The sequence below is a fragment of the Empidonax traillii genome, unplaced genomic scaffold (genome assembly GCF_003031625.1).
Source record: "Empidonax traillii isolate 1590-97213 ecotype Southwest subspecies unplaced genomic scaffold, ASM303162v1 scaffold46:size3806547, whole genome shotgun sequence".
In the NCBI taxonomy this organism is placed as follows: Eukaryota; Metazoa; Chordata; class Aves; order Passeriformes; family Tyrannidae; genus Empidonax; species Empidonax traillii.
Genome location: NW_020955239.1, coordinates 3,621,240 through 3,642,012, shown reverse-complemented (window position 1 = coordinate 3,642,012; position 20,773 = coordinate 3,621,240). Strand labels below are relative to the sequence as shown.

Below are 20,773 nucleotides of genomic sequence, written 5' to 3'. Positions count from 1 at the left end.
GATTGTACCAAGTTTTTTGGGCTTGAAGACAGGCATCTCACTTATACCAGATGAGTATAAGTATAAGTATGTTGATTGATTATAAATGTAATAATTTGTTGCAGTCTACTTAGTCCTTGAAATGGGACAGTGCAACTTATCTCGGTGTTGTGGTGGGACATGCATATTTCTTGCTGTGCTACCTACCAGTTGCATTGATCTGCTGCAAGTGGACAGAATAAGATTTTTTCCCTTCTTCCCTCCCTCCTCCCCCCTTTTTAAAGTAAAAGTTTATAGTGAATGTTGATGTTGCCTGTGGGCACTTCAGTGGGAAAGTTCAGGTTTGCTGTTCCATAATAGAGGAAACGTTACCCAGATGTGCTGCTGACTAACATGGGAATTGGTAGTAAGTGTGCAAGTGTGAAAATGAGGACTTGGCTGTTTGCTGCTCCAAGAGGTAATGCACAGGTTAGGGAACTTCAGGAAGATTTAATTCAGTGTCTTGCATGGATAGACTTGCATTGTTTTCTCATGTCAAGCAACTTCATAAGCCCATTTCAGCTGAAGTCTGATGGGGAGTAACAGGATGTAGATAGAGCTGGAGATCTAAGGTGAGCACAGATTTCTGAAGAATTTCTAGCAATGGGGATTGTTAGAATCAATGAGGAAAACCAATGAGAAAAAACTTTTTTCTTTGTGGTGCTCTGCTGAACGTACTTTACAAATAGTGAGCAATTCTGAGTTATAAAATTAGAAGGTGGTAAGAGCTGATAATTTTTAGTTGAGGCAATGATATTAGGAGCTCTGTAGTTTTTAAAAAATTGATGCTGTATTCTTTCTAGGTTAAATTCTTCTGTTAGTGCAATGTCATAGTAAGCTGTACTAGAATTGCTTGTCTGAGACCTGAGCCTCCTTGATTATCGTGGGTTTATTAACACTATCCACTTTTCACTTAAATACCTGCAAAAGCAGCAGCATGAGAACATATGAAGTACAAATACTCTTCCCCCAGTGTGCTGGAAACCACAGCTGATGATTGGAGTCAGTGTTTGAAGAGCCAGAGCAAATATTCAAGAACTTGGTACAATGCACACTTTTTTTTTTTTTTTTTAAACTATGTCAATATAACTTGAAAAGGGCAAAAAAGGACATTGTTTGCAGGTAGTATACTGGGTTTCATGGTAGGCAGTGAGTCTGTTTCTGTAACTGCATAACAGGCATAAAGGTTATCTACTTTCACGTAGGGCTAACAGATCTAGTAGGACAAGAAAGTAGTATGAGACACAGAAAAACTAGGACATGTTGAGGTTGCCTGGAGTGTTGGAGGCATAACAGAGTCAGGGTATTCATTGAACAATTTCTGTGGCAGCATGAAGGCCATCAATTAGCAGGATGGATAAACAGTGCAAGGACTCTTGTTTGGATTTAACCTGATGAATATCTCTTGGAAAGAGTCTGCCTTGCTAGTGGGAACAGCCTGTACCCAGTGCAAAAGCACAACGCTCTGTGCAGGTGGTAGGAGAAAGTGCTTTCCTGGTGGAGCGCTGAGCTGTGGCATCCTGTCCTACTGGCTCATCTGCATGGATCTGCTTGAAGGTAGTAATTCTGCAGGTGACTTCTTGAGTAGATAAATTTTTCTGAAACCCTTCTGAATTCAGCTGTCCAACTAAACACTGTAGAAAGTTTTAATTGATTCACCTTTAAAATTTATTTGAATTTTCCTGAGCGTAAATATAGCTCAAGATACAATGATTTCTGTCTTGTCTTAACCTTGTGTGCAGACTATGGAGGGAGTGATACTGCTTTGCTTGCAAGGCAGGCAGTACCACATCTTCAGCTGACAGTAATCTTACTTATTTCATACTCTTGGGATTTTGAATGCAAAAGGGTCTCAGCACCCTTTGTGTAGCATTTGATTTCAAGAAAATGCGCAAAAGAAATTTTCACTGGTCAGGAGTGGGGCAAGGAAGATGAATTCACAGAATCACAAAATGGGTTAAGGTTGGAAGGGACCACAGTGGGTCATCTGGTCCAACCTCCCTGCTCAAACAAGGTCATCCTAAAGCACATGGCACAGGATTGCTTCCAGATTGTTCTTGAATATCTTCAGTGAGGGAGACTCCACAACCTCTCTGGACAATCTGTACCAGTGCTTGATCCCCTGCACAGTGAAGAAGTTCTTCCTCATGTTCAGGTGGAACTTCCTGTTCACCAGTTTCTGCCTGTTGCCTCTTGTCCCATTGCTCAGCACCACCGAGAAGAGCCTGACTGTCCTCTTGGCACCTCCCTGCAGATACTTAAGAGGCGTTGATGAGGTCCCCTCTCAGACGTCTGTTTGAGGCTGAACAGGCCCAGCTCCTTCAGCTGTTCCTTCTAAGAGAGATGCTGTGGTCCCTTAACCATCTTGGTAGCCCTCTGCTGGACCTACTCCAGGAGCTCCATGTCTCTGTTGTGCTTGAGAGCCCAGAACTGGACACAGCGCTCCAGGTACGACCTCACTGGTACTGAGCAGAGGAGCAGGATCATTACTCAGCCGTAGGTCATCCCCACACTGTGCCTGTTCTACATGATGTGTTCAGTGAGAGACCTCCTTAAACTGTGGAAAATAAGATCTTGTAGTGGGAAGTATATGGCAAGGTCAGTGAAAGGTTTTGCAACTTGCTTATTATGAACAGTGGATGTTTTAATGAATCAGTTTATGAGAATCTCCTTAGTACTGTATGTTAAACATACAGAATGTGTAATCCACTGAAAAGATGGTAGGTGGTGTAGGAAACGCTTTCTGACATAATTTGTGATTGATTTGCATTGAATCTCATGTTCTACAAATTTATTTTTGAAAACAACTTATAAGTTCAGTAAAGAGAGGTTGAACGTCCATCTCTTCAGGTTTTAGAGTCCCACATGACTAGAAACAAAGCTTTTTTGAACCTTCTTTGCAAGGCGAATGGCTGCTGACAAACTGTTGGATGATGTGGTCATCAGTCAGAGGTGATTAGTCTGATCAAGTCATCTTTGTTCCCTCAGTTCCTTGTTTTTACCAGTTTTCTTCTGTTTACTGGTTACAGGGTTATGTGTAAATTCTTATTTTATTCTGGAAGCAAAGTGGATGCCGGCATGCTCCCAAAGCTACCTCTCTCTTATCCAGTGGCAGTGTTGCTACTGCCCAAGTTCCAAACTATGACTTCAACTTTTTGTTTTTCCTTCCCTGAGAACTTGCTGGTCTCACATCTACTCTGTAGTACCTGACAGTGAGGCCAGTGAATGGGTGCTTGAAACAACTGAAATGAGAGGACTTGGGGGCAGTGGCGAATGGGATGGTTGATGCACTTGCTGCTCCTGCAGTAAAAACTTCAGTGTGGTTATGGATCAGCTCTGGAAGCAGCACAGTTTGCAACCTGTGTGTTGAACTCGATTCCTGGCGAGTTCTCTGGCTGGCAAGCTGGTGAATCAGGCAGTGTCTGATATTGGAGCGCCCCAGGTACCCTGGCTGCAAGGACAGCAGCTCCTGGGAGGAGAAGGGATGGGGTGGGCGACTGCGTGTGGAAGGCTACTTCTGTTCGGTGAGTTTAAACTGCAGCTGTTCATGAATCAAGGCCTCGTTGCAGCATATTCCTAACATTATTGATTGTGATACTTAATGCTAGGGTGGGCTTAAATTCTGAGCTCTCTTATCGCAGTCAGCAAAGGGAGTAATTGAATCGATAATGTTCACAAGGTTCACAAGTGCATGGGACCTGATGAAATGCATCCACAGGTCTTGAGGGAGCTGACGAAGGAGGTGGTTAAACCACTGTCCATCATATTTGAGGAGCTGTGACCATCCAGTGAAGTCCCTACTGACTGGCAAAGGGGAAACATAACCCTTGTTTTTAAAAAGGGAAATAAGGAAGACCTGGGGAATTGCAGGCTGGTTAGTCTTACATCGGTGCCTGGCAAGATCGTGGAGCAGATCCTTCTGAAAGTTATGCTAAGGCACATGGAAAATAAGGAGGGCATTGGTGACAGCCAGCATGACTTCAGTAAGGGCAAATCAGGGCTGACATATTTGGTGACCTTCTGTGACAGGGTTACATCCACCAGAAGGTGGTGGATGAAGGAAGAGCAACTGATATCATCTACCTGGACTTCTGCAAAGTATTTGACACTGTCCCACATGATAGCCTTGCCTCTAAACTGGAGAGACACTGGACCACTTTGTGCATAAGGAGTTGGCTGAATGGTCGCACCCAAAAAGTTGCAGTCAATGGCTTGATGTCCCAGTGGAGACCAGTGACAAGTGGCATTCTTCAGGGCTCATTATTGGGACCAGCACTGTTTAATGTCTTTGGTGGCAAGGATGGTGGGATTCAGTGCATCCTCAGGATGTTTGCTGACAACACCAAGCTGTGGGGTGTGGTCATCACGCTGGAGGGAACTGATGCCATCCAGAGGGACCTTGGCAGTCTTAAGAGATGGGCCTGTATGAACTTCATGGTGTCCAACAGGGCGAAGTGCAAGGTCCTGTATCTGGGTCAGGGCAACCCCAAGCAAAATACAGGCTGGACAGAGAATGGTTTGAGAGCAGTCCTGAGGAGAAGCACTCAGGGGTGCTGGTGAAGGAGAAGCTTGACATGACCCAGCAATGTGTGCTTTCAGTCCAGAAGGCCAAACGTGTCCTTGGTTGCATCAAAAGCAGCATGGACAGCAGGTTAAGGGAGGGGATTCTTTCCCTCTGCTCTGCCCTCATGAGATCTCACCTGGAGTTCTGCCAGGCTTGGGGCCACCGACATAAGAAGAATAGGGACTTGCTGGAGTGAGTCCGGATGAGGGTGGTGAAGGTGATTAGGAAATTGAGCAACTCTGTTATGAAGACAGGCTGAGAGAGTTGTGGCTGTTCAACCTGGAGAAGAGAAGGCTTCAGGGAGACCCTAGAACAGCTGACCAGTACCTAAAGGGAGCTGCAGTAGAGCTGGAGAGGGACTTCTTACAAGGGCATGTAGCAATAGGACAAGGGGGAATGGCTTTAAACTGAAGGAGGAGAGGTTTAGATTAGATGTGAGGAAGAAGTTCGTCACTGTGCAAGTGGGAGACAATGGAACAGGTTGCCCGGAGAAGTTGTGGTTTCCCCATCCTTGAAAGTGTTCAAGGCTGGCTTGGATGGGGCTTTGAGGAACCTGGTCTACTGGATCTAGTGTCTCTGCCCATGGTGGGGGAGTTGGACCTAGGTGATCTTGAAGGTCCTTTCCAACCCAAACCACTCTGTGATTTTTGCACATACTGAGGGAAGAAGGACTGGGCTTCATGGGAGTTAGCTTGCCCCTGCCTTGTGATGGTCCATCTGAAGCTGGTGCTTGGGAAATTGAAACTGGAAGCCTGTGAGGGGTAGTGTAGCCTTGTGAAATTTGCTGAAAGTGTGCCCCTTGAAATTCATGGTGCTCACCTGACATATTAAATAATTTCTTTCTGCACCTTTCTTTCTTTTGAAGAGACCTCTATTCCTTTTTAGTGTGACTAAATGGTGAATCTAACCATAGTACTGTGTCTGTCTGCCTTTAAATTTGTCATTAAACCCCACACCTTGTTATGCACACAGTTGCTAAAACTTGCTCTTCTCTGTACTCTTTCTTTTGGGGTAGTTTAGGCTAGAAGTGAATGTGAAGATTTCCTAATCATTTCATTGCTGTGACACCCTTTTGCCTAAGGAAATGATTTCACGAAAAATGGGACAGTGTTTGAAAAGCGCTAGTGCTGACTAAGAAAAAAACCCTCAAGCAAGAAGTCTGATAATCTGTTTTATCATACTTGGAATGCTAATTCTTCTAGTAACTTATAGTGCATTTGTACTTTGACACAGTTGGCTTTCCCTTTCCAAGTGTATTGCTTGGATTGCTTGTGTCTAACAAAGGTCAACTGGTGAAATTGTTTTGCAGCTCTGGGAAGAATGTGCTGCTGTCTTTTAATATGAAGGTAGTGTTTGGGGAAGCTTGAAAATTTTTTTTAATATATAAAATTGAATGAGTGTTAGACATTCTTGGACATATGTGTCTATCATCTGAAATTTGGTAGGGTAGTTTTTGTCTTAGACATGGTATTCACATGTTATGGTTTTATTAGTTACAGTGGTAGCTAATACATTCTGTTATCTGCTTATGGCAAACTTGCCAAACCAGGGGGTGGGCAACCCAGTATGAATTTGGGGAGAAGGGCTTATTGTATGCGTGTATAACGTAAGTAGTGTAAGCTCCAATTTTAACTTCACTGCTGGAGTTGAACCAGTTTCCTCTCCTGTTCCCCCACCCTCAGAGGAGGAACTGCCCAGTCTTCTTCTGAGTTCGACAGGGAATGCTTAACCTTTTAAAAGCTTAGTTATCTGGGAGCTCATTATTAAGACTTGTACTTACTGAAAATTTAATTCTGCTTGGCAAATAATCATCTGCAGGCAGCTAAATCCACTTGCCAGTTCCAATCCCCTTTTGCTCGCTGCTCAGTCTTCACCTGTCATTTTTCTTTCTTGTGTCCTTCTAGTTTGAATGTTGCCTCTCAGGTCTGAGGGAGTCATTTAGCTTGAAATAGAAGCCCCTCATGACTTGTAACATTAGGCATCTTCATGTCATGTAGAAATAGTCCTGAGACAAAGGAAAAATAAACATCGGAAGCAACCTGTTCCCTAAATAAATATTTTTTTTGAGGGTGAGGAGAAATTATTTTTGTTTATCAAGTCCTTTGGAATCTGTTTGCATGAAACATCTGCTACATCATATGTAAGAAGAGAAGGCCAAGAGTAATAAAACATTTCATTAATGTTTAATAACATAGTGATTACCAACCCAGCAAATGTCTTATGCCTGGGGGAGATTGGAACTTATTTGATTAATAGATTAATTGCAACCTGTTCCGATTGTGATTGCAGGTGTAAGGTTCCATGGATGTTGCAGACTCCCTGAGGACTGATGTTACAGGCATTTTTAGACTGACTTTCTTCTTCTTGGTTGAAGAGTTGAAAATCAAAACATGAGGGAAAAGGTCTTACTGCTGTTTCTATGAAAGGAAAATGATTTTTACCGTGAGAGTTTTTCAACAGAGATCCTCTGTGCTACCACTGAAAAAGAATGGCTATTATCTCTGAAAGCATAGGGCTGCCTTTTAGAAAATACTTCTCCTTTCAATTATTCTCCTTCCTGCACTTTATTTCAATCTTATAATGGATTTGAAAAATCTCTGAGTTTCAGACCTAGTTCTGTTTTTCTAACTGCAATTCCTCCTGAATTTAGACTTGCTGCTGGCAGAGCACAGTAGATGCTGTAGAATGGAAGTGTAAAACTGAGCTGTTCATCAGATCACAATATTTGAAACAACCACTTGAAAATGATTTAGTGAATTTCAGGTTGTGGTCTAGAAGTGACGTGATGCTGGAAATCAGTTTGCCTTCCAACTTAAGTCTTGAGCTTCCAAAGCTGGCAGGAACTTAGAGATGATATTAAGTCTCAGAGGCTCTTAAAACTCCACTTCCATTTAAAGAGGCAGCAACGAAGAAGAATTTGTCTTCCACCCTTCAATTAACTGCTGAGATACAGGAAGGAAATGAAAGAAAATTCAGATATTTTTTCTTCTGTTCTCATGGAAGAGATCAAGACTTGTTTTATCATTCAAGAACACAAATAAGCCATTTCTGTCTCCAGTTATAGGAAACTATGTGTAATAGTTGTATGAAGATCAAGTTTTCTGCTTAGGGACTGTGTTCTGCATCAGGAAGAGCAGGCTGGAGATGACGTAATATGGCATTGCTGACTGCCTAGGGGAAGAGTTAAAAAGTTCAAAGCACATGGCCCCTTTGTGAGAATGGATGTAATGCCTGAGTTTATTGGGAGCAGTAATACCATAGAAGGAATTAATAGGGTGGAAACAAGGTGCATGTTAGTACCCCAGATTTCCATCCAGTATGTCTTTCTGTCAGCTCACACATTACTGCATGGTTGGTGTTCAAATCTATCTAGTTCTTATGGGGCTAATGAAATCTAGCCCACCTTTGGGGTGGCCTTGTGACTTTCTGTTTCACTCATTATTCTTTAGCCTTAGTTTCAGGTATGTTTTTGACTCCTGCTGCCCCTGTCCGCTCTTTAATTTCAGTCCAGCTGTTAATAAATCACGGGTTTGCAGGTTGGGAGTGCGCTGGTGGCCCCACCTACGCTTGCCTGAACCCTGTGCCTTCATCTTGCCCTGGCCTGGCTCCAGCCCAGCACAATCTGCCCACTGGCCTCTTCAGGCAGGTTCTGCTGCTGCTGCTGCTGCTGTGTTCATAGCCGACACTTTTTGCCCTGATCTGTGCCTGTGCCAAGGCTGAAGGTCGCTGTGCTCAGTAATAAATTTTGGACAGAATACAGCTGACGCACGCGTTCTGTGCCTTGGACTCGGTCTGGGTGTTCGCAGGCCAGCGTATCCAAAACACTTTGCAGTGCAGCCTTGCTCCGTATCTCCATCGTTTGTTGCTTCAGGATCTTAATTACCACATTTTTACATGAGGGCAAGTAATGGAAAGTGTGGCAGCATTGTGGAACTCGATAGCAAGATGAAGCTGGGTTTGGAGCCTTTGATTTCTTCTGGTTATGTAGTAAAACAGAGCATGATGCAACCGTTCACTGAGGTGCATGGAACTGCACACACAGACGTTCTGTGTCTTGGACCCCCTGCCAGCTTCCTCTGCTCACCCCCCTCACATGGCACAGTGCACATGCACTCCCTATTCTCTTATTGCATAGGTACTTAGCCTTTGGGATTTTCCTTGTATGAGGATTGGGATTCCTACGAATGGCAGGCAGAAAGAGGTGTAAGGAGAAAGTGTTTAAAGCAGCAATTCTATATTTGTGCTGTAAACTGCTGATGGCTATCACTTTTTTTTTTTTCTTCAGTTTTGTTTTGTTTTCCTTAGGGAGTCCCAGAATGTTAGCAGTATATAAATCAGTATTTGATCTGTGTCTCTGGGACTTTTTGGATTATAAAAGTCGAAGTGCCTTTACCTTTGGTAAGGCTCCAAGCCGCTTCTATGTACATGCTTGTGTTACACATGGGTAGAGGTTGGAGCAGGACAGGGTATTTGGACTTTCTGACCTGTGTGTTAGCCCTGCTGGGCTCCAAGTATTTAACAGTCATCAATGGACCAGCACTATCTGGGTGTTGTGTGTTGTGGCATTACAGCTCTTGATATGTCACAGATACAGATATTTAATACACAGTATTTGTTTTTTGGCATTGTTTCTGCGTTAAAGGTCATGATTGTATGAGTTCGAGACTATCAGGTCTGCTAAAAATGGAGACCACCCCAAATTAGATCTGCTGGTGTTGTAATTATGCTGTGACTGACAGGAGGGGGTGACTGGGGTTTTGTCCTAATCCACGCCTCAAATGTAAATGAGGAAGACTGTGATCCCTGTTGACATTTGCCTCTGCTTTAAATTGCTTGCCTACTAAAGGGACGTACCACACTAGTGGTGACCAGCATGGGCAGATTCCCAGACCAGGTTTCTGTAGTTAAGCCCTTTTTGCACTTTTTCCTCTAAGCACTGATGTATTCTAGTGATATATTGGGGCAAATACAGAAAGGTTGGCCTTTATTCTGAAAATACCTGAATTATCATATATCTGTGAAAGGCAGTTCTGTGAAAATAACTTCTGCTGACAGCAGGACAGTGTTAAAAGTAGCTTTGCAGTTGAAGCTGTTTGAAACCCATCTTTGGAGGAATGGGTCAGGCAGCTTCAGGAATTTTTAGAGAAGATGTGGTACAGCATTCATTTTGCAGTCTGTCCCACCAAGCTTCGGACAAACCACACATACTAGAATTGGAACTTTAGTAATGATATTAGTGAAAATATGTTAAATTTTTTGCAAAATTGGGTTTTGTCATCCCACTACCCCTTGATAAGCTGTAAGGTGCTGTTTCAAAGGCATCCTCTGTGGTCTCCAGTCTTTTTGTTTCAGTATATTTTACAAAACTGAGTCTAGGAGGGATGGCTTAAATGTTGTGCAGGCAGCTGTCTCTGTCTCTGCAAGGCATCAAGCACAGCTGTCCAGGATCACGTTGTAAAACCTTTGTCAGCATGTGCCTGCTGCCCTGTGCTTGGTGTTCTTGTGGTGGGAGATGGTCAGGATAAAGAGCTTTTTTGCTTTTTTTGCTGCTGTATGAAAAATGCTTCAGATCTCTCAAGGCTTCAGCCTGTTCTCAGGGCAGGCTCAGCAGTGCAGCGGGTGAAGGTGAGTGGATGTGACTGGCCATTCTGGCTGTTTGACTGGAAGGAAGCAGGGAAAAAAGAGCAAGCCCTGCTGCTTCATCACTGTCTGCATGCCTTCTGCTGAAAACTAGTTTCTTCCCCAGCTTTGCCCATGGCTTTCTCCTCCTGCTCTTCACTGTGGGAAAACCTTTGCTGAAGGATAAGAACTGTGGTAGAAAGGAGAAGATTACCGTGGAAGCAGAGGAAAGAAAGAAAGCATAAACATGATGTGCAAGAGGAGAAAGAATGTGTATACTGAGAAATTTCGATATACCTGTGCTGATCCCATCCGTGTATAATGCCACAGTTCATGCAATGACCCTCCATTTTCTGTTTTTCCAATCTGATAAAAGAACACAAGATACTGAGCTTAATCTTTTGAAGGGATTACATCAAGAAGAATAAAAATCAGTTTAAAAAAGTGAAAAAAAAAACCCAACAAACTTAAGTTGCTGGCCTTATTTGATTTAAGCAGAAGACTGATGCTGAAGGTACTGATTGAATTAGATTGGTAGCTTATCCTGCCTTTCCCTCTTAAAAATATCTTCTCTAAAAAGACGAGATGTACACAGTTTTATCTGTTCACAAAAACCGGATCATGTCCTTGGTGTGACACAAAGGAAAAATATAAATCTCTAATTTCACCCATTTCATCAGCACTGAATTTAATTCTCAGAGAACCATGTTGAGATTTTAAAATGGCAGTTCAGAAAAAAAAAACAAAAACCAAACAACCAAAACCCAGCATGCCCGTTAGCTAAGAAAACTGAGGAATTACCTTCTGAACTGGATCCAGGTGATACTTCTACACTTCATTGGGTGTATATTGGTAATGTCATGCTGACATGAGCTGTACAAAACCATTCACCTTCATTTGCTCTAGTCCAGTTCAGGAAGTTGCAAGTCCATAAAGCATCATCTCTGATGATCCAATCATTTTATCCCCTGTCGTAAGAAAGGGAGGGAGAAGGGGGCTAGAAGGCAAAGAGTCAGACGAGGAGTAATGAATGCTAACTGGTTTAGCTCTATAAGTCCCTGGCTGGGGAGGGAAAGGAGTGTGTGTGGCAGGGAGTGATGGTTATCTGTAATAGCATATTACAGTAGTGAGGCAGAAATGACCTTGCTTTGGTGGTTTTGGATCAACTGCAGCATTAGCACAGCTATGAGGGATTGGGGTTGTAACTTTGGAGAGAAGGCGTGAATCTTCATGTGTGAACTTTATTGACTATGCTTTGAAGTTATAAATCTGATCTCTTGGCAATCTTTAACCAAATCTTTAACCTTGATGAGCAACCAGTTTTCTTCAATATAACCAGCAGATAAGAGGCAGTCTGGTCTAGGAAAGTTGTCTTCATAAGTGATGAACAGGGGTTTCTCATGTGGGGTTTGCTTCAGTAGTTAGTGAAGGGCTTAAATGTGCTGGTCATAAAGCAGTCTTCTGGAGCTGTGTGTCAGCAGCCCTTTGCCTTCCGGATAAAGAAATCTATTTGAGATAAAGAAATTGAACTGCAATAGAATTTTGCAGAGTGATCTGTTTATAGTCCCACTGCTTTGCGGCTCCTCAAAGGAGCATGTGCTACAGGAGCACGTTTTGTGTGAACAGATGCCTGCTGGGTCCTCCCCTGTGGCAAGGCAGGCACTGAAGGGCTTTTCTTTCTTCAGTGCTTGCCAGGCCTGGTACACTTGTTCAGTAAGAAAACTAAACCCTTTCCTTCATGTGAATGGGTGGAAGAACAGGAAAGAATAATAACTTCCTCTCTGAGTCTTTGACTTTACATCCATGTCTCTTGGAAGACAAAAATGATGAGTTAAGGATAAGCATGAGCTTTGTTTTCATCCACCCTGTATTTTGAACACACACCGTCAGCCTTTCTCATCAGCATGTTTTGAAATGGTTTTAGTTTGCATTATCTTTAGACATCCATTTTCTCTCTTGTACTTGATGTAGGACATCTGTCACTGTTCACACTAAAGGTTCCCTGCTTATAATCTGATATTTCCCCTTGTCCCCATGCATTTCTGCATAGTCCCCATTATAGTGTGAAAAGGTTGTTACTTATTTAAGATATATATGGGGAAATGCAGGGTGAAGTGAGACTACTTGAAGTATTTGTCCTAGAAAAAATGAATTCTTTAAAGCATCAGTCTGTTCCATGAATGTCAGTAGCTGTTCCCCTGCCATGTCCAATTTGAGCTTTGCAACTGTTCAAGTATTTCCAGTTTTAACTCCATCAGAGAGTGGTGATTAGAAATCAGCTTGGTTTTAAGATAACTGGAGTGACTATTTGACTAAGATGACAGTTTAGATTTGTTTCCTTCTGCCTAGTCACAGGATTCAAGATATAGGTTACTGTGTAACTGGTTTATGACTTATCCCTGATATTAGCACCTCTTGAAAAACTCTTTGTGCAGCTGCAGCAGATGGTCAGGGTAAGAGCCGAAGGAGATGGATCAGAGTGGAAGGCATCAAAGTGGGCACAGACTGTACTTGTGCTAGGATGAAATACCAGAGTATAAATATGACTTCAGCCTACTGTTAGAATAACTTCTGCTGATTTTTGTCCGGTGTATCCAATCAAAATGTACATACTATCTGAATAACATGAAGTGATAACCTGACTTAAGAGTATGTATGGGTATTTTAAGAAGCTACAGAGATATTGCTGAAATAATATTTGCGTGTAAATGCTTCATGTATTCATTTTTCTTTCAGTAAATCCATGAGAAAAAAAGATATTATTCCCATCTCACAGTCAGTAGCAGAAAGAGAAGAAGAAATTACTGGCTATATATTGACCTATTAATTGCTGGTGGAATTTGGTTGAAGTGCTGGGACTTGCAGTGTTAGTAGGCTCAGTCCTATAGTAACACTGTTAAGTGCTATAAAAGCCAACTGGAGAAATTAATCTTTAGTCATAATAGGTATTTCAGTAACTGGTGGGATCTAGGCCATCCCTACTTAGAGTAGCTAGTTGAAATCTGCCCCAGGTTGTAAGGCCCAAGGAGACACCACTGAGCCAGCAGTGGTTCGGACAAGACAAGAGAATGAGATCTTTCTCTGTTGATCTGAAATTTGAATTGGGCCATATAGCACAGGAACCCCAGCCATGACTCTCAGAATTGACTTATTCTTGATAGCATTTAATAAAGAATGAAAAAGTGGAGGATACTTGAGCTCTCGTTCCTACCAGGAGAATCCTTTTCTCTGTGAGATGTGAGGCATATTGATGAGGTTATATGCAGAAGCCTGTATTCCTCTTTCACAAATTCACTTTCTCAGATTTCAGGAGGTACATGAAAGACTCAGAGATCTCTCCTTGTTTTCCCTTACTTTCTCTCTTCATCCTTCAGGAGAGAATAGGCCTGCCTTGGTATGCACCTAGCCATCTTAGGCTTTAATCTGTTCAGAAGCCAGGCTCAGGGAAGGGCTTGCTTTCTTCTTAACTACTCGGTGGATAATTGCCAACTGATAAGTGTGTAAGATGTCACTCATGTTTGTAAAGAGCTGGCTAATGCTGAAGTATTTTTTCAGTCAGTGGGAGTCAGGGTTGATCGGATTAATGATGCTGCATCCTATCTAGCACCTCTTTTTTTTTTTTTTCTTTTTCTTTTTTAAGGCTGCATAGCTTAGAGAAATTAGAAGCAGAGTTTGTAACCATGTTCACATTTAGAAGCTTTGAGTGGTTCTTGTGGAGTTCCTTAACAATTAATCATAGTGACAGACACCATACATGACCCTCTGATACATAGAGTCTGAAATCCTTATTTCCACAGCAGCGCTGCACAACGTGGGTGTTAACTTTGTGCATTCAAGTATGAAAATGTGTGGTGGATAAAGAATTTTCTTCCCAAATATTCCTGAACTTGGGCAGAGTTAATGATGCTATTAGGACCAGTGAATTAGTCTAGTGTATTGGTTCTAGCTGTTCAGGAGGCATGATTAGCAATCCCATGAGCAGCGTAAAAAGTGGAATACCTTCTGGTTTTGAAGCTGCAGATTGTTTATTAATTGGGGAAGGAATAACAGCAGTGTGTAAGTGTGACCATAGGAAAAAGGAGTATTGTAGCGACATCTGTGAAGTATAACTAACATAGTTGTGCTAATTTTACTTGCTTGTTTTTGATCATACCTGAAATTCAAAACTTCTGTTAGGCAATAAGATCCCTCATTTGTTCAGGCTTCATTTATAATGGATATTGCAGTAAAGGCACAAGTTTATCATACATGTAATGAACTGATTTTACTTTAACAGCTTTTTCAGGTAGATATAAAATGGGAAACTAAGACAGTTATTCTGTCTGTCCAAACCTGGTTAAACCTTGGTTGAACAAAAGTGGGAATTCTATTGCCTAAATATCAGGTGCTTTTTGTTGGTATTACAAAGAGAATGGAAGAAGCAAAGATCTTTTGTTGCAAACCTGTTTTGCACTGTGGAGGAGGGCAGGCATGTACGTGGAAACGTTATGTTGGGTTTTACAGTGCTTGCATTATTTATACAGTATTCAAGGGGGATAGGTTTACAACCCCTCTGACTGACACATTGTATTATTGTAAGATTGGAAATTAAAAATGGCAAGTTATTGTCTTGCCTTTTACTACTGAACCTTTAATAATGCAAGTAGATAATTCTTGGATTTTTTTGGTGGATTTGTGGACCTTTAGAGGGAAAATGTACTCCAAATTGGCAGTATTCTTAATGATAAGGTAACTGCAATAAATACTTATAAACATGGGAAAGCTGTTGCCTCTTTCTAACTTCAGTTGTTCTTTGGTTTGTCACCTCCTGTATCAGTGTGTGTGTATATATATATATCAGTATATATTATGGTGTTTACTGTGGTACCTTAAAGTTTTTCTAACTGTTTGCTTTTCTCTTGTTTCAGAACAGAGAGCTCCAAATTATGAGAAAGTTGGATCATTGTAACATTGTCCGATTGCGCTATTTCTTCTACTCTAGTGGAGAGAAGGTAAGAATGAAAAATGAAGCGATACCTCCTGGTAGCCACCTAGGGTATAAGTGAAGTGTTTGAATTTCTAGAGACGAGTGTGAAGACAATGGACATGATAACAGAGAGCAAATCCTGTAATGGTGCCCAACAGGTCAAACTGGAGCAGATGTGTTTCAGTATGGAAGTGTGTGGTCTTTAAGGAGTAGTGTTATTAAGTATAACACAATGATAGTGCAGCAGATTTGGATTTGCAGTTTAGATTTAAAGCATTTATTTGGCTTTTCACAGACCCAGTCTCTGTATGCTCCTGTTCTCCTTCCTTGTGCATCTGTTCCATATACAGGTTGAGTTTCAAATCCCAGAGGAAAGACTGATGTATGATCATGTGATTGTAGCATTTGTCAGAATGCTTATGTTCCAGAAGAAGGAGCAAATAGCTGGATTTAATAAATCTCAAGAAACAGACACTGCCATTTGTTTTTAGTCCAGGTTTAAAAATTCCTTGGGGTTTTTAAGAAGGGGTTACAAGGTTTAGTTTTAATGTGAAATTATAACACATTCCTTGTCTAAGTACGTGTAAGCATTTTACAAATCATAGGATAATTCAGGATGAAATGGACTTCAAGATGGCATCTGGTCCAACCTTATGTTTTAAGCAGGATCATCCATGAAGTAAAAAAAAAAAAGTCTTTCTGTCCCTCATGGGAGTTAATCCAAGCTGTGAGGTGGGGAAATGAGCTAGATGACCTTCTGAACTTCCCCTGATCTTTCTATATATTGTTATAAATATTTATGGGTTTTTTTTTTTTGTGTAATTTATATAAGTTCTACCCTTTTTTTTCATTTTTTTAAAGCAGATTACATTCTTAGTTGTCTTCAGATACTGGTGCACATACACTGTCCACAAGGCTGGGAAGGACTGTACATGAGAGCTGATAGCTACTGACAGGCCATTAACTGCAGGTTAACAAAGTGGGTCAGCATAATGGGAGAGGCAGCCCACCCACTTCATGGTGTTCAGAGCCAGAAAAGGAGCTGATATCTCCAGGATAAGTTGCTGGTGACAGGTCTCTGCAGTCTTGTGCAGGGCACAGAAGGATAATTGGAAGACCTCTGCTGTTACCTCTCTGAGGAGTGTTTTGAGGGGGAATCTGGCCCTGTGCCTTGCTTGTGCCCATGGAAAGCTTGCAAAACCTCTTCATAGGAGTTGAGAAATATGGTTTAGATTTTTTCATTATTTTTTTGATCGGTCCTTCCCATTCCTTGCATGCCCTTGCCTGGTGGTAGCAAACATTTTCAGTGCTGTATGACTGTGGCTGTTTTGTTGGTAGTGCGGTGTAGTTTTTTAGGCTGCATTTTCTTCATAACTTGAAATTCCTTAAGCAGCATGAGAAATTCTTCCTTCAAACAGTGGAAGCATTAAAACTGCTCAGAACATTGTCCCGGTAGCCTTTGTGTAACAGTAACTTGAGAAAAATTGTTTTGGAAATCTTTCACTTGATGTTGAGCTTGGATTTTCCATTCTGCAAAACAGAAACGTGGCTGATTCTTGGCAGCACTAGTTTTGCTTTTAGAATGCAGTCTGTATCTGAGGCCAATGAATCTTAATGCTTCAGTGAGAAGTTTTTCTTTCATGTTACTTTCTTCTCTTCTCTCTTGATGCCTCTGCTCTGTGCCTTCAAGATTTCCACTGCTACCCTGTTGCAAAATGGGACAAATGTGAACCAGTCCCTGGGGCCAGTGCACACCCAGCAGAACGTCAGCGGTGTAATGTTGCAGTTCAGGTTGCGAGGTCTCTCGCAGTTCAATACAAAAAGATGCACGATTGGCTTGCAGGTATTGCTGTGTAGGTGGCAGCATGTGAAGATAACTCAGCAATGGCATGCATGACTCCTGCCCTTTCTTGCAGCTCTCAGGAAATACTTGCAGAAGAAGCCGAGTGTTAGCACAGCAACTTGCCAGTGCTTTTCCTCTGAGGACTACAAGGCCTTAACAGGTTGCAGTTCTTGCCTTGTAGCAGACTGGTACTCCAGGAGGAAGAGAGGGCTGGAGTTTGTTGTTTGGGAAAAGCTCTAAACAGCAGAAAGTTGGTGTTCTGAAGCTCATCTGGGAAGGAAGAATAGCATTCTTATCATGGTTTTGTCAGTTTGGGAAGCAGTCATATCTTTTCCTTCATATTACCCTCATTGTCAAATTGGCTCTTTAAGGAGTGGAGAAGGGAGAAAAATGTCCCATCTGGTAATCAGGAAGGTCATGTAGAGAGCAGTTGCTTTCTACAACTAGGTAAGAGGTACCCAGAACTTTATATAAACTGATTATTGAAGCCAAGTCCAATGGGAAGAGTAATGTAAAAATCCAGGGAATGTATAGCAGAAAATGCAGGGGCATAGTGATGATTGGGGCTTGCAATTGTTGTCTGTCTTCATGAAGAACTTGACAGTCCTCCACTTTAATCTGTGTTTGTGCTAATTAACCCAAGTCTAGCAGTGAGTGCAAAATCTCTGAGGTAACTATTCTACTGCTGATCCCTTTCATGAAATTTTGATACTTATATATCAAGCATTCTCTTGCATAAAGGTTTTTGTACCACTGTGATTACTCCACCTTTTTGTGTTCCTTAGACTTTTCCCTTCTTCCTTGGTGCTTGACACTGGCATCTTCAAGCCCAGAGACTTTTCTTTCTTTGTTTTCTGACCGGTATCTGAGGAGCTTAAATTTATCTTGATTTAGAGGTCCCTCAAAGGATTTTTCCAAATCCAGTCAGACTGGAACTCTTTGAAAACCATGTGCCTAACAGTCATTCTAGTTCATTTTGATCACTATGTATTATTAGACACTGGTCAACCTTAAAACTGGCTTTATTCTAGCAAAACAGGGGTTTTCATTCTTGATCAGAAAACCGGGAAAAGTATCAAGTAGAAAACTTAACTGTAAAAAGCACTTGCTACTCAAACCATTCCTTAGATGCATCAAGGTTGTAGACCTAGTTTGTAGGGATTTGAAGCTCTCCATTAGCTGTTTCTGGGGACTCTCTGTGGAGTGGCTTGAAGTGTTTGAGCCCCTTAACTTTTTTTTTCCATTCTGATGAACTATCCTTTTTATGTCTCCCATTTGCTTAAACTTCTTTCCTGCTTTTGCCAAATACCATCAAGCCTTAGCAGCATGGAAATCTTGCATTAAAGATGGCTTTGACTGATTTCTTCTCCTTTGTTTTCTGTTACTGGGTGGCTTCCTCTTGTCTGACCATCTTTGAATTTGTATTGCCTTTATATAGGTATAGCCTCTGTGTATGTGCACTTAAATGCATGCACAGAGATTTATTTATACCTATTTGTGTATATATAGATACAAAAAGTTGTTCTGAGAACTGACTGCGTATTAATTGTGTTTGACTAATGATTTCTAGCTTAGAAGAGCTGAGAGAAAGCATGTAATATATATTCCTATTACAGCTGACAGGCGTGGCATTCAAGTTGCTTCTGTAAACTATTTCCTTCTCAATTCTTTCTTTATGGAAGTTTACGGACATTTGTCAGTCCTGTTGGATAACCCAGTTTTTTCAAAAGCCTTTTTTTTCATTAATGAATTTGCCAGAGTAGATTCTAATTTCTTTTTTTTTTTTTTTTCTGAGGCTGTATGAAATATCTGGTAGACTTTCATAGCTGTAATATGCTTCTCATTAGTCCAGAACATGTACTTACATCTGGTGGAATGAACCAGAGGGGAAGGAAGAACAGCCAAGTAATGGGTTGAGTTGCTGTGTGAAAGATCCTCCTGGTGGAAGTAGTCACAAGACTTTTCCATGCTGTATTTCTGTGATTTGTAGTTTTCTAGGTAATTCCTGGAGAAAACAGGGAAGATTTTAGGGCTGGCCAGCTTTGCTCTTTGATGCTGGTTTTGGTGTTATGCCTCAGGGTAAGGCCTTGAACAAGATTCTTGGTTTGCCTGCCAGTTTGCCACTGGGACATCAGACTGTATTAGGAAGGCGTATATTTCTGGGTTGATTTTTGCTACATCTCCTTAATTTCAGGGACTGACTTGCATTTAGCATGATACAAAAATGTAAGTGTTGATTTCCTGAAGCAGGGGGAGGGGGTCTTCCTTCCTGTCCTTTTTAGCCTAATTCTTCTCAGAGCCTTTTGAGTCATGCTCCAAGGTAGGGCAGACATGAACATAGTGAATGGTTGCTCTGACTTCTTTACTGAGATTATTCCCCATGTTTTATAGACTGACCTAACTTCTTAAATCCGTGGCTGTCGAGTAAAATTATTCAACTGTGTAAAACCTGAAATGAGTTTCCAATTCCCATTTTTTTTCCCCTGTCTATTTCTGGTTTAGATCTTTGTGGTATTTCATAACTGTCACGTTTCCTTGTGTGGATATTTTTGTGTGTTTAATAAGACTGATTGATGCGTATCCCTGCCCAAAAGCGGGTGAGAAGTTACTTGAAGGGATTTGTTTCTGCATCATATAACATCATAGAAATCATATAAAAGTAAAGTAAATAAAGTTTTTGTTGAGTAATTGCATCTGTGGTTATGTAACTTTTGTTTTTCTTCATTAAGGTGGCAGAATTCAGAGGAGTCAAACAAAGCATATATGGAAGCACAGAGCGATCACAAATAGGCAGTATGCTGACTCTTTTTTGGAGGCTGAGCTGGCCCTTCTGCATGCTCTAATTGATGTCTAGTCTTATTTAGCCTTAGCTATAAATAGGGCATGTAGCCAAAAGTCCATGAAGACTCAGGATGGAAATTTACTCCCCTAGAGTTAGGCTGAAGTTTAAAATAAACATGAAGGAGATACATGCTGAGCTGCATCTATAAGCTTCTGTGCACTATCTCATGTGCTTTGGCAGCAGTGTTTTAAACTGCAATGAAGAAGTTTGGAAGAAGGAAGCAACTGATTTGCAAGTTTTTGATGCTTCTCTAGGTTTATATCCCTGTTAGAATAAGACATATCCTCCACCTTCAAAGAGGCAGGAACATCATCATTCTTTCTTGCAGGAGTGTTCAGATGAGTTGTCATGTAAGGACCATCAATTCTTGTTCCCTTTTAAAATGGGAACAGTTTGGTTTCTTAAATGGACTTAAAAAAAACCCAAAAGAACCCCAAAAAGTTGCTGCTTAGAAAGTTCAATTAACAGAGTCTTGAGCCCAATTTTATATTACTAGAGCTTTTTGTGAATGTTTTGCACTAGGCTAGTAATGTGCTGAAGGGCCATCACTAGAAATGAATTTAGTCACTACCATTCATTCAATCCTTGGCAGATCTGCTGTGCTGTCAACAAAGGAGCAATTAATGCCAATTAGGAGGAGTTTTGTGCTGTTGGTATCTCTGTAGTCCTTGCCTGAGGCCTGCCAAGCTCATTTCAGAAAGGGCCCCAGTCAGCAGATAATGATTATCAGTTACTGCTGTTAGGACTCACAACATGCTGGGAATTTCCTTAGTTGTAGTTATGATCAGTCTCTGGTTTTGAGTAGGTTGTGCTTTTAGAAATAGCGATTTTGTCTGCCTGTGGTAGGTCTTTGCAAGAGTAGAGTAGGCAGCAGATCCTCAGAGTGGTAGGTGCATGGAAATAGGAAGCTCCATGATTTCT

General features: G+C 41.5%; 1 protein-coding gene across 2 annotated transcripts in view; it reads left to right on the top strand.

The window, feature by feature from the left end:
* Nucleotides 1-20,773, top strand: part of GSK3B (glycogen synthase kinase 3 beta) — a 153,587-nt gene that overhangs the window by 67,998 nt on the left and 64,816 nt on the right. For both annotated transcript variants that reach the window (XM_027878902.1, XM_027878901.1), the window contains one exon: nucleotides 15,109-15,192. In XM_027878902.1, coding sequence (XP_027734703.1) covers nucleotides 15,109-15,192 — 84 coding nt within the window. The remainder of the gene's footprint in view (nucleotides 1-15,108; nucleotides 15,193-20,773) is intronic.